The following is a 27,551-nucleotide window of genomic DNA, read 5'->3' on the forward strand; positions in this document are numbered from 1 at the left end:
CTTTAAGCAGAATCCTTCCCAGACCACTGTAGAGACTGGTTTTCTGACTGAAAGAAAAGCAGAAACATCTGCTAGAAACTAATGTTCTTTTTCCTTTCTTAATTAATTTATTACTTTTCTTAATTCAGTACATCCATGAAGCGGAAGGAGCGAGGAAATATGAGAAAAGGAAGACAGATAGATATTACTTTAATACTGAACTTTCAAATGCACAAATATAAAACCACTATTGAACTTGGCCAAATATCTGTTGTTCACAAAGCATCTGCTTATAATCAGAGATATTAAAGTAACCAGCTGAACTGAAATTTGTTCAGATATTGAACATTCTGCTGTTACCAAATGAATACCAAATGAATTATGGAATTAAGGAATTTGGTAAATACAGTCAGAATAAATTTGATAAAATTTCTAGTGAGAAACCTTAATGCATGTTGTTTGACTATTGCAGTTAGTGAGCCCACTACAGTCCACTTGTGACGCCTGGTGAAGGCATGCTTCAGTTTCATCATGGAAACTGCACGCGCAGATCCAGATCCAGTTTAGAAGTCAGGGTAACTGTGTGCACATGTACGACAAGGAAGACTGTGGGAGAGGCTGATGAAACAGGGAGAAAGGAGCAAAGAACAACCTTTTCTGTGTTTCTGATCTTGGGACTGTTTTGGGCCAGATGGCACAAGGAATACATGGGCAGAGACCAGCCCTGGTCATACATCTCCTACGGCAGCATGAAGGAGAGAGTCAATTTTTACATCATAGTTAAGGAAAGGTTAAGGGTCACAAAGCTGATGACTAACTGAATTAAGCACAGCCTTCTCTGGTGCCGCTTACAAAGTAACATCAGGATTTAACTATTCCTCAACATTTCAGTCTGGCAGGAAAGTATTTGTTGGGGATGGAAGTGGGGTGGCAGAGACAGCAGGAATTAGGGAGAAAAACTTTGAGATCATTTAAAAACAAATTTTGTAGCATACTGTTCTTTACGGATTTTAAGAGAATTTCAAGAGAACAGGAAAAACATTGAGATCTAAAGCATCTTTGCTTCGATTCACCGTGTTTCAAGCCTGTGCTTCATGTTCAAGCACAATGTATATGTTTAATGTATTCTACATTGTTATATCATTTTGTAAAAATTGAATGTTCCTATGATTTTGAATCAAGGCTTCAGAACTGTTAAAGAATTGTTCAGAATTGTTAAAAATTTCACCTTTTTATATCTATAGACAAAATACTTTTAAAATAAGACTATTCTATAGAAAGGAAAAAATATTTTTAAACTAGATAAAATTTCCTCATAAATGTTTTTATATTTTACAGAACTGACCCTGAAAGACTACCAAAAGAAACATCAAGATACTATAGCATTATTATTTTTTTTTAATTTAGCCTGGTTTTAAAGATGATAATATATATGAAATACTTCCTTTAAATGCCATAACAATTATTAGGGCTTTATGTGTTTAGGCAATTAAAAAACACATTAAAAAAAAGTTATGGTATCTGATAGCTGAAACATGGACACATACTATGAAATACTGTAGAACAATTGTTTAAAGTGAAGGAAATTATTTGTACAGTATCGCTGGGAGGAAAAACACCCATGCATTGCTTGGATGGTCTTTTTTGAATATCTATGTAAGTATCTAAAACATCATAAAAACACCTGCATGGATTAAAAATAATAAATCTCTAATAAGTAAATCATAGCCATTATCAAGGTATTCAGTATTTCTACATTTTCTTACAGAAGGATAGAATTTAGTCCAAATGCAGAGATCTCAGACAGTAAGTGCTGGAAATACAGATGTGTTATGTTGTGGGTGAGACAATTAAGTAAAATTTTCCTATTGACTAGGAAAAATGTTTTTTTAATTATATATTTTTTTAACATGTCTGATGAGCAAGCTTCTGATATTCATGTAAAATACACACTTGATTTAAAGCCAATTTGGCCTTCAAGCTGTGTTCTCTAACACAGATTAAAATTAGTACTTGCATTAAAAATGGACACTGGATTAATTGAAGAGGCTTCTCTTTAATGCCTACTTTTTAAACTGACTTATTCTAAGACACGTGAAGGTACAATAGCTTACCTACGCACACATACATGCACACACAAAAAAAGATGTTACAAAACTGATAAACTGATAAAAGCATCCTTCAAACCAGTGTAAGGGTTGGCAGAAAAAGTGGTAGACTTTAACTAGAGGGGTTTGAAAAGAAATGAATAAGCTAAAGGTAATTTCAGCATTAAAGGTTACAGGCTTTTGTATGGTCTGGAAATATCCTGGAACCATTACAACAGAAAATGGACTGATGATTATTCAGAAGGATTCGGATAGAAATGAAGTATTTACAAATATAGTAAAAATAAATAAATAATATAAAAAGATCTTTAGGTTATTAAAAGCTTACACAAATCTATTCCAAAAATGGAAACAAACATTAGTAGAAAAATCCAAAATTTTACACAAGTTGCCTCACCGTAAGCTCACGTAAGCTCACTAAAGCAAAAATTATAAGGAAGTGGCATTCAAGAATTAAAAATCAATCTACAAGAAAAGTCTGAGAAATAACTTATTTAACTTCATGAAGAAGTGAATATATGTATAGACCACTACTGAGAAAGAAATCTTGCAAACAATTTCATACTTTTATCTCACAAGAGAAAACTTCTTTTCAGTAGAAATTCTCAGTTCTAACACTCAACCATAAAGATTGGTGTATCATTTACAAGTTCAAAAGTTCAAGGAAGATGCATTGTTCATAACTGATATCTTTCTTTGACAACTTCTGCGAGATGCATTGTTTCCTGATGTCAGGATGGATTTTGGATAAACAATTTCCTTCCCTACTCCTTTACTTCCATACTGTTTACTGTTCTACCTCTGTGTCCCAAAGTTCAGCGTGTTAACAGGCATGATAAACAAAAGACTGGCCTCTTCTTTATGTCAATGTCAAGGTAGAGTAACCCAGTGATCCCAATGGAGACATTCCATTTTACACATCCAGCTGCAATAAGAAAATGTCCTAACATAGCAATGCCAGATTGGCATACAAGAACAATACAATGCTTCTCATATTGCACATGTGTATTAGTTTCTAAATGTAGGTGATTAGTTAAAGATTTTAATCAAGTTAGGCCTTGATTTTTACAAAGTTTAGCTAACAAACTAAATATTTACTTACTGTACATCTTACTGACAACCCATCTGCTGAACTGACTTTTCTAAAATTCACAGTTGAAAAGTCTAATATCAGATACTCAAATGGGCCCTCAGACAGAGTTAGATCTAATTATTTAGATCTAAAATATGTATCTGGAAACCCAGAGGAGCTTTCCATAGTTTCCATAGGACTGAATTTCTTGCACACTCCTTCCTCCTTTCATTTAACTATTTGATTTGTCAAAAAAATAGTTTATGTTGAAATGCTAACTGTTAATTCATAGGAGGATAAGAGTGGTTGTTCCGGATCAAACCCCAGATACATCTAATCCAATTCTGAAGTCCAGTTTAAGAAAAGACAGCAGCAGAGTCTTTGAAAAGCAACCCAGAACAGGAGACAGACACGGGACAGTCACCAGTCCTGTGCTTGCATCTGGCTGATTTCTAGGAACTGTGAAGCCTTGTTTCCCAACAAAAGCAAGACGCCAGGTGAAACTGAAAACTTGATCTCTCTGAATAAATCATGAGAGATGGAGAAAACACTGCTCGCTGTCAACTGTTCTCTTCAGTTTATACTTCCATAATTCCTCTACCACTTATTTTTGACTTGCCTTCTTTCTCAACAGTGCGAAGTTGTGGACTTCTAAAAATACTTTAGTTCCTCTGAGGTGTTTTCACACCCCAAATTACATGAAAACCACAGAAGAACAGAACTACAGAAGAACGTAAGGTCTTAACTTATAGGTGGTTAAGCTATACGTTGGAGGTGGTGGTGTGGTTTTTTTTTTGTTTGTTTTGTTTTTTAATTTCCATACCAATCATTCTTGTTTGTCCAAAACAAATTAACAAAATATCCAAACAGCACTCAGCATTGCCAAATACAGAACCAGGAACATATCATGAAGCATCAACATCAAATCTGTTCATCTCTGATATTTATGGCACTCAAATCTAGGCTCTTGGATAAAAAGTCATTTCATGCATATCTACACCTGCAGAGGTTCCAAAGTCATCCTTACCACTGAAGTCTGTAGGGTTCTAAGATAAATGGGTAGAAATATTTTTTTTATATAAATGGGTAGAAATATTTAAATTATTAACAGCTTCAGGCAAAAATATGATTCTGCTCATCACTTTCTCTACAGATGTAAAAGAGAGTAACATTTTTACTGCAATGGTTTTATTTAATTTTCTCATTTTCATCTAAGGATATAAATGTTCACAAATACCAGCTGGACAACTGAACAGCAGAATCCAACAGGGTGAGTACAATATAAGCATCAGCACAGCCTCCTCCTTAGTACCTACATTTCTCAATGTAAGAGAGATCCTCTAGGAGTAAAATATTTTATGATTCTATTCTATGATTCCGTGTCTTTAGAGGGACGCTCAGCCTCTACACTCAGTCCTGGTCTCCTTATTATGACAGGAAAATTTGGAATGCTATATTAAGAAAGACCACTTATCTGTGACAGATTGCTCTTATGTAAAAATAAATATCTGAACAAATATAAGACAACATCTTTGAACTGATGAAGAACTCAAGGTCATTAGTAATCTGCCTCAGATTTTAATATGAGAATCAAAAGGTTTTATTTACGTACTTTGAAATACCCAATTTCATCAAGCATAATAATTGTGAAAATAGAGGCTATCTGAATTTTCAAAATGGCACTTGACATTATTTCATACCTTATTTTTTTGTAGGATGAAGAAAATAAATATGTATGCCTTTCAGAAGGAAGCATAAAACAAACAAACAAACAACAACAACAAAAAACTTACATAAACCTAAGAAGATATAGTGACATCTGGTAACTAAGAAAGCACACAACTTCCTTTCACAGTTCACTGATAGCCATGAAGCATGATGAACTCTGCAAGTCCTACAGTTTACTTCAGAAATTGATGGTCTGGTGACAGATAATAGCAGGTACAGTTTGCAAGAAGCCAGTGTATAAAAATCCTTTCTGTTTTATGTGTACGTGGAAACATACGTGCATACTTAGTGCTGGATACTGTTAATCCATTAACTGATGCTACCTCTATCTCAAAAAGTCATGTTTTATACAACGTTCACGGTTTAGTTGCTCTCATCTTTATCTTTAGGATTGAGAGTAGTTGCTCAATTCAATGTGTTTTGGCAACCAGAAAACAAGCCTACAACACAGGGTGAAATCTTGTACAATAATGCAACTTATTTGTAACTAGATGTCATGGTCAACTAACTAAAATTTAGATGAACGTGCAAGCACTCAACCTACACTGTTAACTGAGGCTTATATTTCAAGCAATTCAATTTCAGACCGCAGCAATACATGTCCTACACAGCTCCATGGCCTTGCCTACCTACAGGGTTTTTCTTAGCTGTAAAATCTAGCTCTTGGCACGGTCATAACTTGTTTTCGAACTTACCACTCCATTAAGATGAATGAGTAAGTTCACTTCTCTGTCAATAGTATTGTTTCTGTCTGCCTTGCTACAGATACTGTAAGGCACCATGCATTGATTTACGGGGTGAAGAAAGACAACCTAAGAGTCTTGGAACTATATAAAAATATCCTTCTGTTTGAGGAAAGCAAACAAAAAGATAAATGCCAACATAATAACAGTAATTTATAAGACTGGAGTATATTAATTCTCTGAAAATCCCTCTTTAATAACAAAAAATTCACCATTAAGGATGAAGAGGAAGGGCTCTCTGGTTACCAAGTTGGATTAATAAATATATTCCCCTTCCACATTTTTTCCCCAACCTGACAACGCAATAAAAACATTCCTTTGCAAGTTTGCATTAATGCTGATATGCTTGTAAATACAAAATAGAAGACCAAATATTTTAGATAGTAAAGCTAAGTTATAATTACGATGATAATTAATGAAAAACCAACAACTATTGCAACCGTGCTTCCAAGATGTATACTCTGAAATATCACCTTAAGAAAATATAAGATTTATTTTTTTTTCCTCGGCTAACTACACAAGATTAAAAAAAAAAAAAAGAAGAAATCTTTGTAGCTGGGATACCAAGCATAAGTAACTGGTACTTTAAACTTATCCATTTAAGTGTTTACACAATATGCAACTGCTTTATTGTATTCATTTTCTTTTATTCATTTCCTGTTTTTAGAGAAAATCATCATTAAAAGTAGACTTTTTTGGCTAACATTTTATTATTCGGGTGGTGTGGGTGTTCTGAATCACCTGTATTAATTCAGCAAATTTAAATTTCACATGTGTTTGGATGAGTTAGATTAATCATTTCATTTCCATGGTACACTGGCAATACCAAATATATTAGAAGTTCCTCCTTTTATTAGAAGTTTTGAATTGAAGTGCAGAAAGAGAAGTTAACTCAGAAGGTAAGAAATTCATCAGCACTTTAGAAAAGTTATGTCAATATCAAAAAACCAAAACACTTCATCTTTGAAAGCCTTTCTTTGGGCTAAGCTGTTTTGGTAACTTTTCCCCATTTTTAACTAGTTTTTGAAACATTATTTAACTATCACTAATTTAATCTCAGGAATATCAAATACTAGTTCAGAAACTTACTTTAAAATGACCTAATCTAACTTGCATTACTTAACACAAATTCTTTACCTTTGATGCATAGAATGTGCCATGGTTATTCTATAACACATGTGAATAGGTTTTTTTAGACAGCATTTATGTCTTGGTAGGCCTTGCAGTAACATAAAGGCATTAGCATGCGCTAATGAATGGGACATAAAAGGAAAACCGTGTCGTGCTGCTGTGAAAATCTGATGTCTTCTAAGACAAGAGTAAGGGCAAACTGTAACACAGCACTGATCTGGCTATATGTAATCCAACTGCAATCTGAAATTATACATCACATTCAGTACAGAAGAGGCAAAGGAATAATATCACTTGGAATGTCACTACCACGCCTGACTCTGATTCTTCAAGGCATTTGTGGCCAAACTATCACATTTTCCTACTTTCCTGATATTTTATGCTCTCTTTTTACTGTTAGCCATGTACATACAATGAACACTGAAAATGGACTGTAAAACAGAAGTGTGAAAATATATGAGCTACACATTTGGTAGTGCTCCACAACTAAAACCTGTTTGTTTTCTCATTACTTTCCACAATAGTCATTTTCAGCACTCCTTTCAACAGTAACAGGTACAATAATTTCTACCAGAAGCAACGTTCAGAGCTGCCCTTCAGCTCCCATATTTTCACTCACATCACACTAAAACCCTGTATCAGGAAAGCTAAATTCTACAAAAAAATAAAAAATAAAAAATAAAAAAAGGAAAGACTGACTTAAGGAATAGATGCACCCTACATTCTCCCCAACTAAGTAGAGAGATGTGCATTAAATAAGCAGTTAAGGAAACACTCTGCTCTCTCTACCCAGATGTTCAGAACGTATAACACGATGTTTCACGATCAGTTACCGTGTGTTTTTTTTCCCAGTTCTATCTAACAAAATTTTATACTGTATGAACGTGCGATGCAGCCTTATCCTTACTTCTCTAAGTAGGGTGATTCATTTTTTAAGCCACGGACGTTTTCCGTCAACACAAGCACCGTGACAACCTGGGCAATTAAACTACCGTCTTCAGGAGGACCTGAGGAGCATGCACCTGTGCCAAAGCCTTTAGAGGAGATTTTTTCGGGCCGTGGGACGAAAGCCCGCAGCGCTGAGGTGCTGAGGGCAGCCACGCATCCCTGAGCAGCGGACGAGCCGCAACCTCCTTTAACGGGCGTTAAGCTCCCCCAAACCCGCTCGGAGGGCGCTTCGCTCCCGGCAGGAGTCGCGCAGACCCTAAAAATTACACCATTTCACGTCTACAAACGCTACCGCTCCCTGGCAGCGGGAGGAAACTTCGCGGCCGGGGCAAGCTGAGCCGCTCGGCCGGAGCACCCCGCGGGTCCGGCGGAGCCCCCCGGAGTGGCAGAGCCCCCCGCTTCCCTCCGGGAAGACCCCCCCCCCGTCCCCGTAGCCCCCCTCGGGAAGTTGTCAGCGGGCCCCTCGGCGCCCCTCACCTTGGTTGGCGGCTCCGTGGCCGCCGTCGGCGGGGCGCGCAGTCAGCAGGGGGAGGAAGAGGCCGAGTCTCCAGAGCAGCCCCCTCGCCTCACGACACCCCATGGCTGGTCCCCGCCGGGCTCCCCTCGTCCTCGGCCCGCCGAGGCTCCCTCCCCGTCCTCCTTCAGGCCAGCGGGGGACGCCGGGGGGGCCCCCCGAGCGCCCGCCGCCCCGCCGGGCTCCGGCGCATCCACCGGCGGGGTCCCGGGGCACGGCGGCGGGCGGCGGTGCCGGCAGCCCCCGTGCCGCCCTTCCGAGGGGGGCGGCGGCGCCGGGAGAGCTCCGGCAACCGGGAGAGCCCCGGCGGCAGGGAGCGAGCGAGCCCCGGCAACTTCGAGGCGGCGGCCGCGGGGGTCGCGCCCCGCTCCTCCCGGCGCCCTCAGCCCCGCAGAGGCTCCTTCGGGGGCTCCGTCCTCGGCGGCTCCTTCAGCGGCTCCGTCCTCGGCTGCCCCCTCCGCCGTCCCCGCTGCGCGGGGCCCCGCATCCCCGGCCGGAGGCAGCGCCGAGGGGCTTCAGTTTGCCATGGCGAAGGGTCCTGCCCCGCCGCCGGGGGCGGGGAGGGAAGAGAAGAGGAGAAGAGAGCAGAGCAGAGCAGAGCAGAGCAGAGGGGCCGGCCGCCTCTTCACGCTCCCCGGGGCATCAGCGCAAGTTGCGCGGCGGCATCCCCGGCCGCTCCGCCGCCGTGCCCCGGCTCCCTGTGCGTCTCTCTCTCCCCGTCTCCGGCTGCTTCGGCGGAGGGGCGATCAGAGCGCGGGGCGGCTCCGCCGCTCTCTCCCGCTGCGCCTCGCCGCGGTTTTTGGGGCGCCGCTGCTCCCCCGCCGCCCGCCAAGCGATGGCGGGGCCGCCCCGCTGCGCCCAGCCCGGCCCAGCCCGGCCCGGCCCGGCCCGGCCCGGCGGCTGCCGGGTCCCCGGGAGGCCAGCGCGGCCCCCCGGCAGCCAAACGGCGCGGGGGGAGCCGTGGGAGCGGCGGCGGCCCCTCCTCAGCCGCCCTCCTGAGGGGAGCGGGAGCCCTGTGCGTGTGTGTGCGAGGGGAGAGGAGGAGAGGAGGCGCCCCCTCGCCTCGCCGCTGCCGGCAGCCCGCGGGTCGCATGCGGCCGGCTCGGCGCTAGAGGGGGTTAGTCGACAAGGCAAAAAAAAAAAATAAGTACCCAAATGGGTACTGGGGGCTGCGGAGTGCAGGGGGCACAGGGGAGAGCGGGGACCGCGGGCTGGCTGGAGGCTGCCTCTCGGAGCTGCCCCAAGGAAGCACACATCCCTGTGGTGGCACCCCCGGCTGCACCCCCAATATTAACTCTCTTCTTCTTTCCCCTAACTCAGGTCATAGGGCTGGGGACGCCGACTCAGACAGGAGGCCCAGGTGACTTAGGTGAGAGTGTCTGCCCCGAGCAGAGCTGCCTGCTGCTACTCACCTGTTGCCCGGTGTGCAGGGCTCGCAGCAGGGAACAGACACTTGGGATGGGTTCGCTACGTGCTGCACGTACAGCACACCCCAGGGTCCAGGTCATTGCGGGTCTAGTTGCTTTTCTTTTGGTTGGTTGTTTTCTTTAGTCCATGCAGCATTTCGGTTTCTGGGTTTGTACAAAGACAGAAAGAAAAAAAGCAACAAGAAGGTAATCACATCCACATTTCTGAAAACAACTTCCTAAAATCAGGTGTCTAAATCCACATGTAGGAGAACAAAAGCTGTCTGATTCCCAAGGCTTATGAGTGTCCATAAATCCCATTGAAGTCAACGGGTAACACAGCTATATACTGCCCCAGCTAAATATACTACCCCAGAGGATATCAAAGTTCCTGCTGAGGTACCTAAAGAGACATTCAGATAAGCTATATATTGAAACAATTACTTTGTAATGCAAGAATAAAGAATTTATTCAAAAAACAATAAATAAATAAAACAAGGATCAGCTCTTATGTCAATTATTTTCAAAGGTGTTGCTCAATGAAAAAAAAAAAAAAAAAGCCAACACAGAAATATATTTTTTATTTTTATGAGGTGAATCTTTCCAGATTACAGCTGGCCTACAATATTGCAATCTTTCCAACATTTAGCTGAACAACCTCCTATAAGGAAATTTTATCCAAAAAGAAAGTTTAACAGGAAAAGCTTAAGGAAATATTTATATATAGCCAAATACTGATTAGCATTTTTCCTTCATTTCACGGTGGAGGTAAAAGGAGAAAGTTCAGTTTTTAGCATTTCATCTGAATTTCATTATGAGACTTTACAGGCCACATGGTAGTTTTCTACTTTAGAAATAACAGGGTCAAAAGGCACGTAAGAGTGACATTACAGGGCTAGTACTTCTGGGTAATGAGTGAGAATTTAGATTCTTTATCTGCTCCGATTCTCAGTAGCTCAGTTCAGTAGTAAGATGCTTTCCAACCAGACTGACAGAAGAAATTAGTGCAGGACATCACATATAAAGTCTCCCAAATTCAGATGGGTCATTTGGTCCTCATGCATAATCAATACAACTGCTTTTCACCAGCCTTTGAAAAAGAGTTGTCTTGTGTTAAGGCAAAAGTTCACTTCACACAGAGAAAGTAAACTGAGATTCCTTTCCTCACATCTGTTATTGTATGACACAGGTTGGGGCTTTTTATGATAGTTTTTTCTCAGATAGCCCTCATAACACACGTGTATATATGTTTGTACGTGTATCTGTACTCTCCATATGCACTCCACTCTCCATAAGTACATGTTTGCATCACCATATATATCTGCATAAACATCATGAGGGCACACTATACATCTATTCTTACTTGCCATTAATGAAGTCAAATTAGTTTTTTTAAAGCAGCCTAGAAGGTCTGGTTTACTACTTCCTTTACTTTTGTGTACCAGTTCAGAATACAGCTAAATACAAAAAGGAGGCAGTCAAAGATGTGATAGGAACATAGACAAACTCTTTATATGTCCTCACATGCAAAGCATAGTTTAGCCTCCTGATAACCTTGAACTTCACAACCCAAAGGAAGCAGTTAGGGAACAGCTAAAAGAGAGCATTTTCTCTGGTGAGTCCATTCATCAACATTTACTTGCTTACAGAATTTCTGGGGGAACAACTTTGAAAAAACACCTCTTATTCATTTATATACAAATTAATTTTTATAATTATGTATTACCATGAGATCCAAATTAAATCTTAATTGTTGTGCTTTTACCTTTCAGACATGCAAACATGCTAAACGTATCAGAGGAAAGCAAAAAATATATAAAAAAGTAGAGTCCTGTTTGTATACACTTTTTTTTTTTTTTCCCTGAAATTTAGAGCCACTTAGTATTGTAAACTTTAAAACAATAAATTTATTGCTAGTGCATAACTGTACCAGCTGAAACAAAGAAAAAGAACCACAGTTTGAATATCTTCATACTCAGTTTTCTGAAGAGTATACTTTTCTATAAGCAAGGAAATCCATATGTTCCTATTCTTAAAAAATAATTTCATATATCCTGGGAACAGAAAAAATACCCATTTTATTTTCAGTGCTATTTTCTTAAACAGAGAGATCATATTTCTGTTGAAAGCAAACAAACCAAAACAAACCAAAACAAAAAATGATACAGCATAGACATAGAATTACATGTAATAGGCTGTCCTTTCTTGTTTGTGTAGCTAAGTATACATAATTTGTCTTTAATGTACCACAGTTTTGTTAATTATAATAAAACAAGTTGTGACTTCCTGGAAAAAAAGCAAAGCTATTCCTTTTTCATTAAAATTCCCCATAATATAGAGCGTTGTGTTGTGTGTTAGTCCTTTGAGCCATCATTCACAACTGCATGTGATTTAGTGTGATCAAAGTAAACATTTTAATTAAGACACTGACAAAGAACAGATTTACAATAAACTTAAAATGCATTTTCCATGCAGCAGTCAATGGGATTCTGTGATTTTAAAATTACTCTAATATCTGGACCAAAACACCTGCCTTTGGATGTTTTAGAAGAGTAACACTCACACTTCCTACCCTAAACTATAACATGTATACTACAAAAAAATATAATGTAATATTGATCCCTTAAAGTCTGAGCCAACAGCTTTTTTAATGAATAAAAGTCACTGCTGATTTGGCAGTGTAACCAGAAATGAAACTTTTTGTAGTATGTCTCCTACTCAGGGCTCTAAATTGCACTTCCCATAAAACTGAATGTGAACTCCATTTTGTTATACATGGTATTCATGTTTCTATAGAATTAGAATCATAAAATTTTTGTTTGATTAAGCAGGCCTTTTAGTTAACTATTATCTTTAATTTTCTACTAAATTTAATGACACGTTGACACTAGAGCCCTGATTCTTGTCCTGACTACTATAGTCTGCAGATATGCTTATGAGCAAATGTGCAGCAATTCACATGAAATATTTGCAGACTATGACACTTCTCTATGTTCAAAATATGACCCTCCCCAACACCAAGGGAAAAAAATGGAAGGTTCATAAAGTTTCAGGTTTATTTCCTTCATTACGATTGATACAGAAAAAGATAATAAAAGAGAAAGGGATTGTAGTAAAAAAAAAAAAAAAAAAAAAAAAAAAAAGAAAACTGTATATTCAGAAAAATCTGATAGAAAAATAACTGTACTAACTAGGTTAAACAGGCATTTGAATTCTGGCATTAAAAATATGCTTTGAAGTACAGAAGTAACATCAACACTTTAGTCATAAATATACTGTGTTGTGGAATATTTGCTACAAGCAACATTTCCTGTACACACAGGATCCTGAAAAGTCATTTGCGATGTCTTTCCAGCTAATTATGTAAGTTATGTTACATACCTCCTTCTTTTCCATTGACTTGTATATAATATGGACCTATTTCTGAGCACACTAATTCTAATGCTCTGCATCGTGTAAGAAGGTGCAATTTAATTAAGTGACAATGAACCAATTATACTGAACAATGTTGTAGGGAAATTACTGACAAAATGTGCAGTATAGTAGCTTCATCCCTATCTTTTTACATGCACAAGCTTTGAATTGTCTCAAATTATTTTTACACTAAAACTACAGAATTAGGATGAATAGATTATATGATGTACAAAATCATAAAATGTTATACATTTTTCAAAATGTATACATTACAGTTACAGAAGTTGTGTCTATGTGACAGGTCTTTCTCAATCTCCAGAATTTACTTTTCCATTTCCACATTAATTCATAAAATAAACAAAATATCAAAATTGTAAAGGGGATGATCCAGGCAAATCAGTTCACATGTTTTTTTACTTGCAGTTTCTACAAGTAAATCTAATTATTCGGATTAATAGGCAAAGCAAAGGAGACAATTTCAGAGGTTTATATTTTGTAGGAAAATCTAATAATAATAGAACTGCCCTGGAATTCTTTCAAGAATAACAAATTGCTTGGCAGTGAGTATTTTCAATATTTGAATTTAGTGAGTGGAATCATGCTGCAGCAAGGCAAAGGGATTCCAGAATTCCAGATAAAGGCAGCGGAATGAATTAAGTTAAAGATCCTTAAGCAGAAGAATTGGTGGTCTGGACCACAAAGGTAACTATCATGGCCTCACTGACAATAGAGGAGCAAAAGTTTTCCTCATAGGCAAGGGCATGTCAGAGATGTAGGTACGACTCTTGTTTAGTAGAGCATCCAAATTAAAATGCAAGAGAGAGCAGAATTATATACTAATCAGGCTTGGGAGTGCAAGAAAGGTAAGCTTTTGTATAAGGGCATCTCCGTCAATTAAACAATTCCAGCTGATTTAATTGCAAACTGAGTTGGGTCTCAAAATGATAAAAGAGTTTTATTCATGAAAAAAATGCTTTGGGAAAAAAAATGTAGTTACTAAACAGCGAATCAGATTCTATTCACACTACCCAAATAGTCCCTTTGACATAACTGAGAGTGATTAAGTGAGGGCATACTTCAAGACTGTGTCTGAGCTGTTTATCTCCTGGAAGTTAGAAGACTTACACTGCACTCTGACAGCACATAAAGTCTCCTAGTTTTTGTTTATTTGTTTGTTTTCCTAAGAATATTTAGAACCAATTAATGATAGTAGTGAAATATTTATTTAGCAATTAGAATAGTAAATATAACCATTGCTGAATGTCTGATGTTAATATTATAAACATTCTGGGTTACAGGTACCAGATTATATGCCCAGTTTTAAGGATCTAAATTTCAAGTTGTTATTGAAACATTACTGCTAAAATATAAAAGCATACTTATGGCTCTGAAAGAGAAAATTTTAAATTTGTATCCTTCACATTTATGAAGAGAAAGAACTTAAACTTCATGCCACAGTCATGAAAATGGTGAAACCAAAAGTGAGGTCAAACCAGAGTTTTGCTTTTGAATGCTTGTAGCTATGGGCAAATTGGAGCCGCCTGTGTCTAAATACTCTACTTGAGTTCTGTAATACCTTAGAAAAATGGAAAATTTCACATGCTTTAATATATACTGCTTCTGAAATTAAGCCCTGTGGCTGTATACTATTTTACTTGATCTAATACTGTATCAACTTAAAGATTTGAAACTTCCTGATTGTTTTTCACTTTTCGGTACTGTTGCCTTGTAGATGAAAATGAGAAAACAGTGAGGTTGGCTCAGTACAAATAAGAGTAAGGGTAAACAACCAGACTTATTATAAAGACATATATTTTTGCCCTCACTGAACTACAGCTTAATGTAGAAATCGCTTCAGGCACTGGAGCAGACATGTTTATCATTACCAGAGATTAATGCTTTGTTTGAGCAGTAACTCCTATTCATGCCTTCATTATCTCAGCAACTGGTGTGATGTGACATACATTTGTGCACACCAAGTTGAGCCAATCTCCTCTAAGAGAGAGCAATCATTCCCGTGGAAAACTAGCAGTAGGATGTAGTAACTTTATTGTATGTGAGACATGGGTGGCAATTATGTCAACATAGCTGATACAATCTTTAACTACTTCTGAAAACGATGAGCCAGATCATTTCAGTTATGTGCAATGGTCCTTCATACCACCACAAATCTGGTGCAGTTACGTAGACTTAAACTTCATGTGAAATATTTTAACTAGTTTTGAAAAAGGGTTAGCCTCAAGTATACTATTCCGAGTCTGAAAATATCCATCCTTGGCACACACTCAAACTGGCATATAGAAAGTAGCCATTCACAATCACTTCAGAGAATTTAGACCTCCCAGGCAACCTTTACTTTGACCTTAAAACATGAAAAAGAAATCTTGGAATGCAGTCATAATCTACTAATTGAACTTTGCAAAACAGAAATGTGTCAGTGAGTTCATTTATTTAAAATAGTCATGAAACATCTAACACATTCAAACACAATTAGCATTTATTAGTGTCAGAAACCCTAAAAGTGCAATTTTGCTTGGGCACCATGTCCCTTGCCACCAGCAGTGACAACTCATATGTTTGATATTTGAAGAATGCACTTAGATGTCCAGTGTAATTTTGCATGTAACTCTAATGAGACATGGGATTATGCCTTCAGACCTAGCATTAAAAATATATACATGCGTATGTCTGTGTGTGTGTATAAGAATATGTATGTACATGCACAACTGCTAAGTTTTTAAAATATGTGACTGGACACTGAAGTTCAGATGGTTGCTCTTGATTTCAGTTATCGTTAGAAATTATCTGTTTTGTGAAGACGTCAGATAGTCTATATATCCTAAGTACACATTTGGCAAATTAATATTCAATGATTGCTTAATTTTTAAAGACATGATAGAAGGGGTAACAAATTGCAGGCTTATATTAACTATTGTATAGGAAGCTATCATCTAAGTCTAGCTACCTTCATAATTTTCATATTTGATATTCCCAATTTTTTACATTCTTATCACTTTTATAAACTATATACTTACATCATTAGGTGCTGGTTTGTGTCATTATGATCAGCAGACATTTTTCAACACCTCTGGAAACAGCTGTATTCCCAGAGCCATCTACCCTTCAAACTCAGTCTGACTGAAAGTTCTCTGTATCAGTCTAGAAATAAATCAGAGAAAACAGGACTGGGCTAGACCTTCTCTTCAAGGCAAGTTCTTAGGCTTAATGCTTTGAGTGGACAGACACGATATCTTGAAAATCCCTATAAGATCTATGAAATTTATCTTCTATGCTAGTCTTTCTCCCTTACAATACAAAGACCTAAACTTCTTAGGTAAAGAAATTAGGGTAGCAAGGTAAGCATCCAAATGCTATGATAAATAATTAAGAGAATGGTTAAAGAAAGCTGTTATGTGCCAACAAAACTTATTTATAAAGCCCAGGAAATTTCATTTCTATTAAAAAAGAAAAAAAAAGTTTGAATAGACAGGGACTTGATTGTTAAAAAATGAGATTTGAGGTGTGTTTTTGACACATTATTCATCTTATGAATAAATTGCTGCAGAATTTCTATTTTGTTAGTATAAAATATGTCCTAGTGCCTGATCACTCTTCCTTCAATGTATTAGTAGCATTCAGGACTCTAAAACTGAGTGAAACAGCCAGGTATTACATCACTTATTGTAAGAGTCAGAACATAGCCAAGAGATCCAAGGAAGACAAACTCAGTTCTGTCCTGACCTTTGCTACAGCCTTTTTCTGTGGCATCAGAACCACTAAAGTCAATGTTAATCACAGGTAGTTGCACTGATTGTGTAGGTAGGAGTTGTCAGTTATAGATAGCAGGTGGCGGTGAAGATAGGTACCAAATTTTAAAATTCTCATCCCTTTGTCCTAATTGTGAATGACTGTCTTCCTATCCATCTTCCTATAAACATGCCTTCTAATTACAATTCATTTTTGTCTTATGGGCATAATGGTTTTGAATATATTTCTTGGTTGCTTGATCACACACAACTTTAAGGAAACCTGGAGAATGTTACTGACTGTAAGTTAGAAGATCTTAAATTTTGCAATACTATTATGATTTTATCTAAAACATTTATAAAAGAGAAAAAAAAAATCTGCACATATTCTGATTTGATGCAAACTTAGCAACTAGTCTGTGGTACAATATAGTGTGTCAGATTGCAGTTTTGCCTGTTTTCATATAAAAAAGACAGTCAAAAATGGAGCCTTTGTAAACAGGAGGTTTGCTTAAAACTTGAGTAAAAATGAGATGTCACTTTCCGTTGTAATATATTCTTGATTAGATCTCTTTAGGCAGGTGTGACAAGTTTGGGCAAACTATAGCAGAAATAACAAAAGGAAGCTATTACACTCCTGTTAATTTCTGCACAAGAGAAGAGAGATTTATTCTATGATATATCACCACAGAGGGGGTAAAAATTACTAAAAAGTTCTTGTTTGTTTTTAAAGTCATAGGTCTAAGAAGAAATCAATGAAGAAAATACATATGTTGCAAAATCTCTGTGGGAAAGGGTTTTAGCAAAAAGTCAAATAATAATAGTGGTAAAAAATGAAAACCCAAGGTGTGTGTGTGGAGTAACTTTGTGCCAGTAAATCCTGGGAAGGGTTACTTCGTACCTTGAAACTTTGGTGCTGACAATTATTGTGTATACCCAGATATATGTTGCTTCCTCTTTGCTACAATTAATTATTTCTTAAGAACTCCTAGCTGACTTTACTAGTAAAGATGCTTTGCTGCCAGACCTCCAGCTGGCCGCCTCTCCCTAATCCATGCAGTGTTTCCTAATAATGTGGAACAGGATTTTAACACTACTTTCTAGATGCATGGTTGCTTCTATTCACCAGGGTTTAATTCACAGTATAATTTACTATGTTACTGTGTGAGTTATATAAAAACACCTATGTGCATTGACTGTGTAAAAAGATCCCATGCAGGCTTAGAGGAACTCAGGGTAAACAAACAATTTTCTTTAAAGGCTTCGAGGAACAAGTATTGTCAACATTTTATTCTATACTTATTATCTCCAATCCATAACACATAACGAGACTTATATTGGGATCATCCTGACCACTGAAATCTGTGGAAACTGACAGTTTTTCAGTAAGGCTGTGCATTTAATCTATAAAAGATTATATAAAACAAAATAATTACATCAGATAAAACAGAAAATATTCCACTTTGAATCCTGAAATATATTCATTTAGATCAGTTTAAATATTTGTCAGCTTTATTAATGATTATTATATAGTATAAGAAAGAACATAAATTATAATGCCCTCAAAACCCTTAGAACAGTTACCCTGGCTACCACCATCATTTTTGTAAAGAATAAAATATTTCTGTAAATACACATAACTAATATATTCGTTAAAGTCAATTGCTGATGTAATAGAGGATAACTTCAATAATAAAGGGTAGGTGGTACGGAAACCTAGCAACACTGAATTAGCAGCTTAAATCTTACAGTATTACTTTGCATTATACAATATGAATCATATTATCTTTTGATCTGTGATCTTTACTTAATCCTAGAATCTCAGAGAGTTATAATGACTGTAAATGCAATAAACAACAATCAAATAAATACACAACGAGCTGTTGATGTACAACAGTGTTTTTTTGAAGAGCAAATCTACTTGTTCATGTGATAGTCCATCACAACTATTTGAGCAAGTGTTTGAAATATTTTGGTACAGAAGCTTTCACTAATCTGAGTCTGTGTCTCCAAAATATCTTTTCAGGGTGGATTATTGGTACTTCTGAAACGTTTACTTAACGTTGTATTGAAAGTAAACAGTAGGCAGAAATTGAAACTTTTTTTTTCTAAGAAGTATGAAGCTAAATGGTGCTCTCATAGAGATGAGAAAGATGAAGTAAATTTGTGTCACTGTCACTGCTTTTTAAATTATTTCATTTCTAATTACTTTCCACAGGAAGAGCACTTTCAAAATGCAGAATACAAAAATAACAAGATAACATGAAAATAACAAGATAACATGAACACAGAATGAACTATTACAGGGACTATCAAAGGAGTTTAAACCAGAATGTTTTTCTACTTGTTCAGCTGACAGATTTTACATAGTTTTTTTGGTTATCTGTTACATATAAAATGCCACTAGAGGGACTTGTACAGCCAAGAGTAACTTACAGGAGCTTCAGAAAGAATTGTGGATAAATTATTAACAAAAAATGAAATACGAATAAGAAGTAGTTATATCTATATAACTATATTTAGATGTTTTTAAACCACATCTAAAATGATCTCTGCCTTTCCATCTCTGTCTTTTCTTGGCAGCATCCTAATTTTTTTTTTTGTAATATTGACATCTTAAAATGCAACATCAGTTGCATGCCTTTAATATTATATATATCACATAGCAAAAAATAGGCTTTGGTTTGACTTCTGAATATGGATTAAGTACCTTTAAAGTTATTCTCATTTCCTTTGATTAAAATTCAATTTGTGCAACTCAAACAGTTCATTTGTTTCTGTGCAAGCAAGGCAATGTAAAACAGTATGCACAGTTTACGAAGAAACCTCTTATATGTACATGATGAATATTCCATGAGGTGAAAGGATTGAAGAATTTTCAAATGAATTTTGAGAAGATGTCTTTAAAGTGATCTTGCCATACCACATGACTAAGCTGCTAAAATGGGATAAGGAATTTTCAACCCTGTGTTTACAAAATGAACACTTGAACTGCAGAAGAAAAGATATTGCTGATCTTTCAAGTTTTTCTACACATCTGGTTCAGGTAGTAAAATATGCAACATTAGTCCAGGAAGAGAAATGCTGTTTTGCTATAGGTAAGAAATAAATTGACAGTAAAACAAGTAACCAAAATATCATAAAAAGATATCTGTGTAATTGCCTACTGTAAAGTTCAAAGTGGGGTTAAAATGGATCAATAGTTGCCTTCATATTTATTCCAGACATTTCCCACATTTATATTAGTTTATAAAAAATGAAGAGGGTAACAATTTACTTATAGGCATGAGAAATGCATGCCATATGACTGTTTATTTTGGCCATCAAAGGGATATAGCTAATCCAAGTTCCACTATAATTTTAGATCTTAAAAAAGTGCACTTTAAAAACTTGATAATCCATGTTCTAAAATTCTTGACAAGAATAAGCTGAAGTATTTAAGGCAATGAGAATTTTACACTACTGAAATGGCTGCATCTAATTCAAAACAGAAAGTATTATGATCTTTCCTATAACCTGTTTAGTTGATGCAAGCTGTTTATTCTATCTAGGAAATATTTTCTGACAGAAAAAGAAATATCTTAATATTTTCCACCTCTGATTTGAAAGTAATGTTATACTGCACAAAAAAAATGTGTATTAGCTAATGCCTTAAAAACCACATTATTTTCAGACTGAATCAAATGTAGAACTTGAGAAATTTTTGGTATTATTTAGAAAGGAAAATATTACAATAGAGAAAATATTAGAATTGGTCTGCAAAACATTAGTTTAAGAAGAATGTAGAAAACTTTAACTCATGTTTCTTAAAAGGGACAAAAGAGCTCAGAAAAAAATTCTAGTTGTATTCAAAGTTCGGTATTATATAATCCTCTCACTTTCATCTTTTTACAACAGTTTTATGTAAATTATTTTTTACTCACAAAGTACCTAACAACAGATGCAGTATTTTTTGTTTGGGTGTGTGGTTCTTCAGCTAATTTTTATGAGGAGAATTGCAAATTTGACAGTAAAGCATCAGAATAAGTAGATTAGAGACCTTACTATATTCCATGGAAAGAAAAACATTGACTACAAAGATCTAGTCAAACACTCTAGAGCATTTTGATTAAATTAACAGGATAAATAAGGTTTTCCCGCAAGCACTGCACTAGGTGATATGTAATGTATATGGATGATTATGTGAATACAGAGAGATGATGAAAGCAAACCTTAAACGAGACAGACACTTAAAATCAGGAGTAAAAATTACTACCCTTTTGCTAGCAGGGCAGTTACTTTTAGGGAAAGAGCTGTGTCTAATTTATCTTACCAATAAAATATAGGAAAATTTTGAGTATCTGCAAATGCGAATCTCTACATAAAAACTGGTTAGAGGACAGAGGAATGCAGTTATGGCACACAAAACAACAGCAACGACAAAAGTATTAATGTATGTAATGTAATAGGATTGCACCCTAATCTGAATAAAATAACATATATATTTATTGGCTACTGGGCACTTAAGTGGTTTCTTCTAACCTTTGGTCCCTGAAAAGTCATCACTCATCTTTACTTCACACCTTGTATGCTTTCTGAGCATGTAACATCCTCTTAGCCTGTAAAGATAAGTTGAGTTTTGCTGCCTGCAATAGCTATGGTTATCATGTATTTTTCTGTGCATTATCTTATTCTAACAACTAATACCTGGATTTACTAAAAGAGGATTAAGTGACAGGTCTACACACTGACAAATCCAGACTATTTTTTTTCAAGATTATAAGGGCTGGGCTGCGATATGGCAGGGCTGTAGCTCAGGCAGGGACCAAGCATGAGACCCTCAGCCAAAAGCAGCTCCCACAGGAAGGGGTTGGCCCCAGCTGCAGCTTCCCTGTGGTGCTGTGCTGTTGAGGAGCCTCTCCCCACAGCCAGCAGCAGGATGAGGAGCACCCCCAGCTGCACTGGCTCTGAGTTCAGCATCCCCCACACACCTCCTCCCTGCCAGGGGGAAGCTCTTAAATCCCTTACAGCAGCCTCGTTTGAAGCTTGGATTTACATGTATGCTCGTTCCTAATGCCTTCCTCCTAACAGTCACCTGATCTTTCCCAAAAATCCCCTAGAATACCCGAAGTGTTTATCTGGTTATTTTGTGTCATCAAGGACACATTTGTGAAATGTGATATGGGAAATGCTATTCTTCACAGAGCTAAACACTCCAGATAGGAGCAGTCACTGTGCACATGTCCACCCTGTGCATGGAAAAAAAAGTTCAGATTTTGTAATAGTGCTGAGTGGCCCTAATGATTTACACCTGTGCACTGTAAATTCAGAATCCATACTGAGAAAGCTTGTTGCCTAGTTCTACAAGCATCAGAAGTATGTAACACCATACTATTTAGACATACATTTAATAAAGTCACACTCATCTTACAGGAAAAGCCTATTCAACCAGCAGAGAGATCTCTGCTCTCTGCTGCCGAGACCACTTGTATAGTTTCTCCAAGACAATCCCATCTGCTGCAGTGTATGTCCTGATGTATCCTCTTTCCTTGTTCACATTCAACATAGATGGAAAATTCAGCCTATAAAAGCATATGGTTACACAGGATGTCCTCAGCTACATCTTTTTCAGACCAGATAAAGAGATAAAGAACTCTTTTGCCATTCTGTACAGCTGTACTTGTTTTGCAAATTCCTGGAAGTACTAAAAAAGAACAAAGCTTTTTTGGACATTCAAAATAAATTTGGACCCCGTCAGGCATGCAGGAAAAAGAAAAGATAGTAGTGCACATCATTAGCTTTTAGAGAGTTGCAGAAACTTCTACTTCATTGATATTCATCCAAACTTAATTATGTTTTTACAAATATCTGAATTTGGGAATAGAGAACGTATATAATTAGAGTACGTGTTGGAAAGCTATAATTAATATAATTTTCATTTTTACAAGGTATGTATGAGATAGCATCAGATGATGTCAGAAAATAGCTATCTAAGAAGTGATGGTTACTAAAGGAGTATGAAGTGGGAAAAGTGAGAAAATGTGAGAGAAGTAGTTCAACTTATCCCCCGCTCACTATTTTAAAAATCTCTTTATGGTTTCAAGTTCAGACAAATCACAACATACAGAAACAAAAAAGAAATGGTGACTAAGCTGGTCTTTGAACCTAGCTTATGTCTTTTAGATATTGAAATTAATAAAGTAATACCAGTAACTACATTTACAACCATTAATATTATAAAAGGATCAGAACATCAGAAAATCTTTTATATTGGAAATTAAAGAGCATGTTAAGGCATGACATTTCCTCTACCTGAGAGTTTAAATGTCCTCACATTGTCTCTTTCCATGTCCCTCTCCCTGTCTCATTTTCTCTTCATGGAGAAATCTGTTGGAATTGGAATTCCAGTAGCTGTCTCTGCTCAAAAGGGATGGATAGAAAGAGCTGAATACTCCATCAAGAGACATTTAGTCTTTTAAAGGGAAAAAAAAAAAAAAGAGAGAAGAAAACAAAACAAAACAAAAAAAACGTTCTGATAAAGGTAGCAGGTCTAATGCAAATAAATTTGTTTTGCACTGTCTTCTTCATGTTATTCAGCACCTTGCTATTGGTACTTCTGAAATGAGAACAATGAGAGCAAATGACTACTGTTTCCCTAAAGATTTTATCTTAGATTTTACCCCTAATCTTGCCAAAGGCAATGTATAGATGGGTCAGGCTTCTGAAAGTCATGTTAGAAGATTCCTGTAGAGAACATCTAAGAATTTCTTGATCTAATAATAAAAGGTGACTGGTACAAAATGTACTGTAAGAAACAAAATTCTGTTTTGTGATTGATATTCCATGGTCAGTAAACTTTTTATTTACTTCACCTGTCTTTCACATGAAAAATGTTCTTCACTTTTCTAATGTATTCTTGTTTAGCTCTAGTTTTGCTTGAGATTTTTGAACATTTTATCAGTCCTAACTTATTAACATGGAGGTTTTGTTACTGTATGAAAGCAATTAAGCATACAATCAATTTTTTGGGGTAATCATTTTTTCAATTAAAATGAATATTTGTAAACATTCTTGGAGATACATCCTTCTTATAAAAACAAACAAACAAAAAACCCACACAAGATCTAAAAGAGATCTAAAAGAGATATTTGTCTGAAAGGATCCCTCTCTGTCTCTCTCTTTCTCTCTCTCCAGAAGAGTGCATACCAAAAAGAGGAACATCAGGAGACTATATCAAATTGTGTTTGCAATGATCCTCAGTTTCTTGTAAGGCTTTCAGATGAGACCAGAACTTTTCCCAGTATTTTGTTGTCTGGTGTTTTCCAGTTTCTTCTAATCTTCTGACCCAAATCACAAGCATCAATTTAATATTTAATGGAAAATTTGTAGACATAAATTTACAAATGTCATTTTTGGGCTCCTAGCAATGAACACAGCACTCAAGATATCCTACTTATTCATTACTACGATTTTTGACAGAAAACTCCTTCCCTTACACTATTCCTCTTTGGAAATGCCCACACTCACCAACACCCTCTGGCTTGAGGAATCTATAGCAAACCTTATCAAGACATTCTCCATCAAGTCAGAGACTGACAGAGACACACAGTACAATCATTAATCCTCCACGGGATACACAACAGCAAAAAACCCTGCTTCACAAGCCACAGGGGACCACTTGCCTAGCATACTGCTAAGCTGTTGCTTTTTGAGGAAGTGTACAGTAATTCACAACTCCTGGGCATAACTGCATTTCAACTTTGACCTCCAGAGAGTCTCTTGTGCATATCCTCATTTGCTTCATTCTGTGAGATCAGAGGGATGACTTCTTGTCAACAAGAAGTCCCCTACTCAGCTTTTATTCTGAATACAAAGCCTGAATACATGTAGAAGCTTGAGCACTGAGTTGTGAGTTTGCCATTTCAGCATAAAACTTTTAGGGACTGCATCCTGTACTACTCTCAGTCTAGATTTAGAAACATATGCTTTCCACAATGCATATGGGAATAATGAGACTCTGGAATGGAATTCACAGCAAGTAATACACCAGGAGGCAGGGATGTCTGAACTAGTAAAAGGAAATGATCAGAAATTCTGGACTTTTAAAATGCATTTTTTTTTTGTCTCACAGTTTATGAGTTTTGAGGCCACACAACTTTGGGGCAGGGTGGAATGGAGGGCATATTGGTTTTTTTTTGCATTGCAGATAGGAAAACTGCAGCCTACATCTAAATGAGGATTGTATGTCCCTTGAATAATTCATACAGTTTCTTTATTTTGCAATGAGCACACATTTAGTAAGATACAATTTTATTTTATTTTATTTTATTTTATTTTATTTTATTTTATTTTATTTTATTTTATTTTATTTTATTTTATTTTATTTTTCATAAACAGAAGATCACTATCTCTGTCGGTGATCTAAATATAAGCAACAGGGAATTTCCATTCCTGGATATTTATGTTGCAGACTGATTCCTAAAGATGGCGTCTAAAATGAGTTGGGGAATTTGGGAGAATATTTCACCTCCTCTTTTATTTGTTCCCATCATCCACATCAGGTTTTATCCCTTTAAAACTTCTAGAAGCCCTGGAGGTTGCACACAAAATTAGAAGGAAAATAAGTGTTTATGGAAGCTTATATACAACACATGAGAGAACAACTTTTCAGCTACAGACAACATCTGCAAGAACTATGTCAAATGCTGACATTTTCTAAACTTTCATAAGTTTGGAAATGTAAGCCACAGTATCTCATGTGAGGCAGCAGTAAAAGGATATATAACTGAAAGTAACAGAAGAATTAGTAACATGAAATTCCCTAAAACCCTCCTTGTAGCTGAGGAGCCTTTAGAGGGTCTTTAGGGAAAAAAATCCACATTTTCTTATGCTAAGTTCAATGGTAAGTTTCATTTTCTTACTCACAGTTTGCTTAACTCCTACAATAAGAACATAAAACTTTGATTTTGTCTTCCTCCAGTGGAATACAATGTAGTTTTCAATATATTTTCAATATATTTCAATGTTCTGTATATGATATTGGACAAAATTCTTCCTTCTTAAAATTTCATCCAATTCATTTGCTGGTAATATCTATCTTCTGCCATGTATACAAGAAAAAAAAATAGATTTCCAATACATACTTAAATGTAGATAGTGTGTATTCTACTGTTGGACAATTATGCCTATATATCATCTTATATAGTCTTATGCTGTTTCATATAGTATCTTCAGAGTTTCGCAGAAACTACTGATAGTCTCAAATGTAATTAAAATATCGTCATATGTTGTCATTACTGGATTTCTCACATATAATTTTTATGACTTAAATAGGAATTAATTATGACTTAAAAGTTGCAATTTCATTCTGTAAGAGGTAATGTACTTCCTAAATTTCTAAAAAACAGTACTCTCAAGCTACACAGCAGTCATTTCATTTATTAGACTTCACTGTCTTTTAAAAAACAAAAACAATTGCTGAAAGAAAACATGCATGAGCATAGTTTGATAACAAACTTTGATTTCTTAAGTACACCACAATTAAGAATTCAAGATATACTGCAATATTTTATTTTTTCCATTAGAGTTTTCCTATTACACCATTTTCAGACTGTAAATTATTTAAGTGAGTGTAACATTCTGCCTTGAATAATTTATTTACTATGAAATTGTAAATTGCAATATGCTGTCAAATTTTATGCAATCTAGTGAAAATAATCCAATTTATTGAGGGTTGATATTATCGGTTACATGAACATCCCTAGTGACTGGTAGACTACACTAAATAAACTTATTTACTTAGTTATTTTAGGGTAAGAAAAGAAAATACAAGAGTAAGCAAAAAGTCGGGAAGTAAACAGGCCTAAGTTTTTTTATTGAGACAATAAAATCATTGGCATTCATTGAATCTTTGCATATTTGTCATTTAATTTGCTATTATGTGTCAGAGATTTTGATTATACTTTATAACAATTGTCTTTTAATCAAATGGTTTATTTACAAAGCAGTGAGAAACTGTAGTGGTTAGGTCTCTTATGAAAATTAGTGTATGATTTGCATAAGCTAATAAAAAATTATGTTCAAAAATGAGACTGTTTGACTTCTTTTTCAAGTGTAGCAAAGATGTGTTGAAAAAAATAACTAATCCTTCTTCTCTTTTGCAATCTTTGTGAAGCCATGGCAAATATTGAGACAGGGTGATTTCCAGTTAAACAAGGAAAATTAGTTTATTAAGGATAGTTTCAATAACATTAATGGAACAACAACAACAAAAAAAAAAAAAAACGATGAAGGAAGATAAGATTTGGCCAAGGAAACAATTGTACAGCCTTGGGAAAAATAAACTAACAGACTGTCTGCCACAACAGAATGGTTAAAACGATAAAACAAACTTGGATTCCTGCTGACCCATATGGGCTGTTCAATAGCAGTCTGGGAAAATAATGCTCTGCCACAACAGCTCATTCCATAGTGAAAAAAGTGAATATGTTGTTCTGACAAGAGATAAATACTTTAAGACACAATTTAACAACTATGAAGTCCGTCTAGTAATGGGCTATTCATCTGAATAAGTAGACAATTTACAGACAAGATTATTCATTCTGTGCTTTTTAGAATGTAATTAGCTATGCTATTCACAATCTTATGTTTATTTCAATACCTCATTCTTCTGTTTGAGATATGTTTGACGTGCCCTAATTCTCCTTTTAAACTGGACCAATGCAGAGTAACCATCTCAAAAGTCAATGGATTGCAATAGGGTAATGAGCAGAAATAAGCATCA

The 27,551-nt window shown here is 36.6% G+C and overlaps 1 protein-coding gene across 3 annotated transcripts in view; it reads right to left on the bottom strand.

The window, feature by feature from the left end:
* Window positions 1-8,550, bottom strand: part of EPHA6 (EPH receptor A6) — a 516,782-nt gene extending 508,232 nt beyond the window's left edge. Inside the window, exon 1 of one of the 3 annotated variants that reach the window (XM_084506721.1) lies at window positions 8,187-8,550. In XM_084506721.1, coding sequence (XP_084362847.1) covers window positions 8,187-8,289 — 103 coding nt within the window. In that variant the 5' untranslated portion in view covers window positions 8,290-8,550. The remainder of the gene's footprint in view (window positions 1-8,186) is intronic. The other 2 variants (XM_084506720.1, XM_084506719.1) reach the window with 2 other exon arrangements.
* Window positions 8,551-27,551: the final 19,001 nt, after the last annotated feature.

Source organism: Aythya ferina (genome assembly GCF_964211825.1).
Source record: "Aythya ferina genome assembly, chromosome: 1".
In the NCBI taxonomy this organism is placed as follows: Eukaryota; Metazoa; Chordata; class Aves; order Anseriformes; family Anatidae; genus Aythya; species Aythya ferina.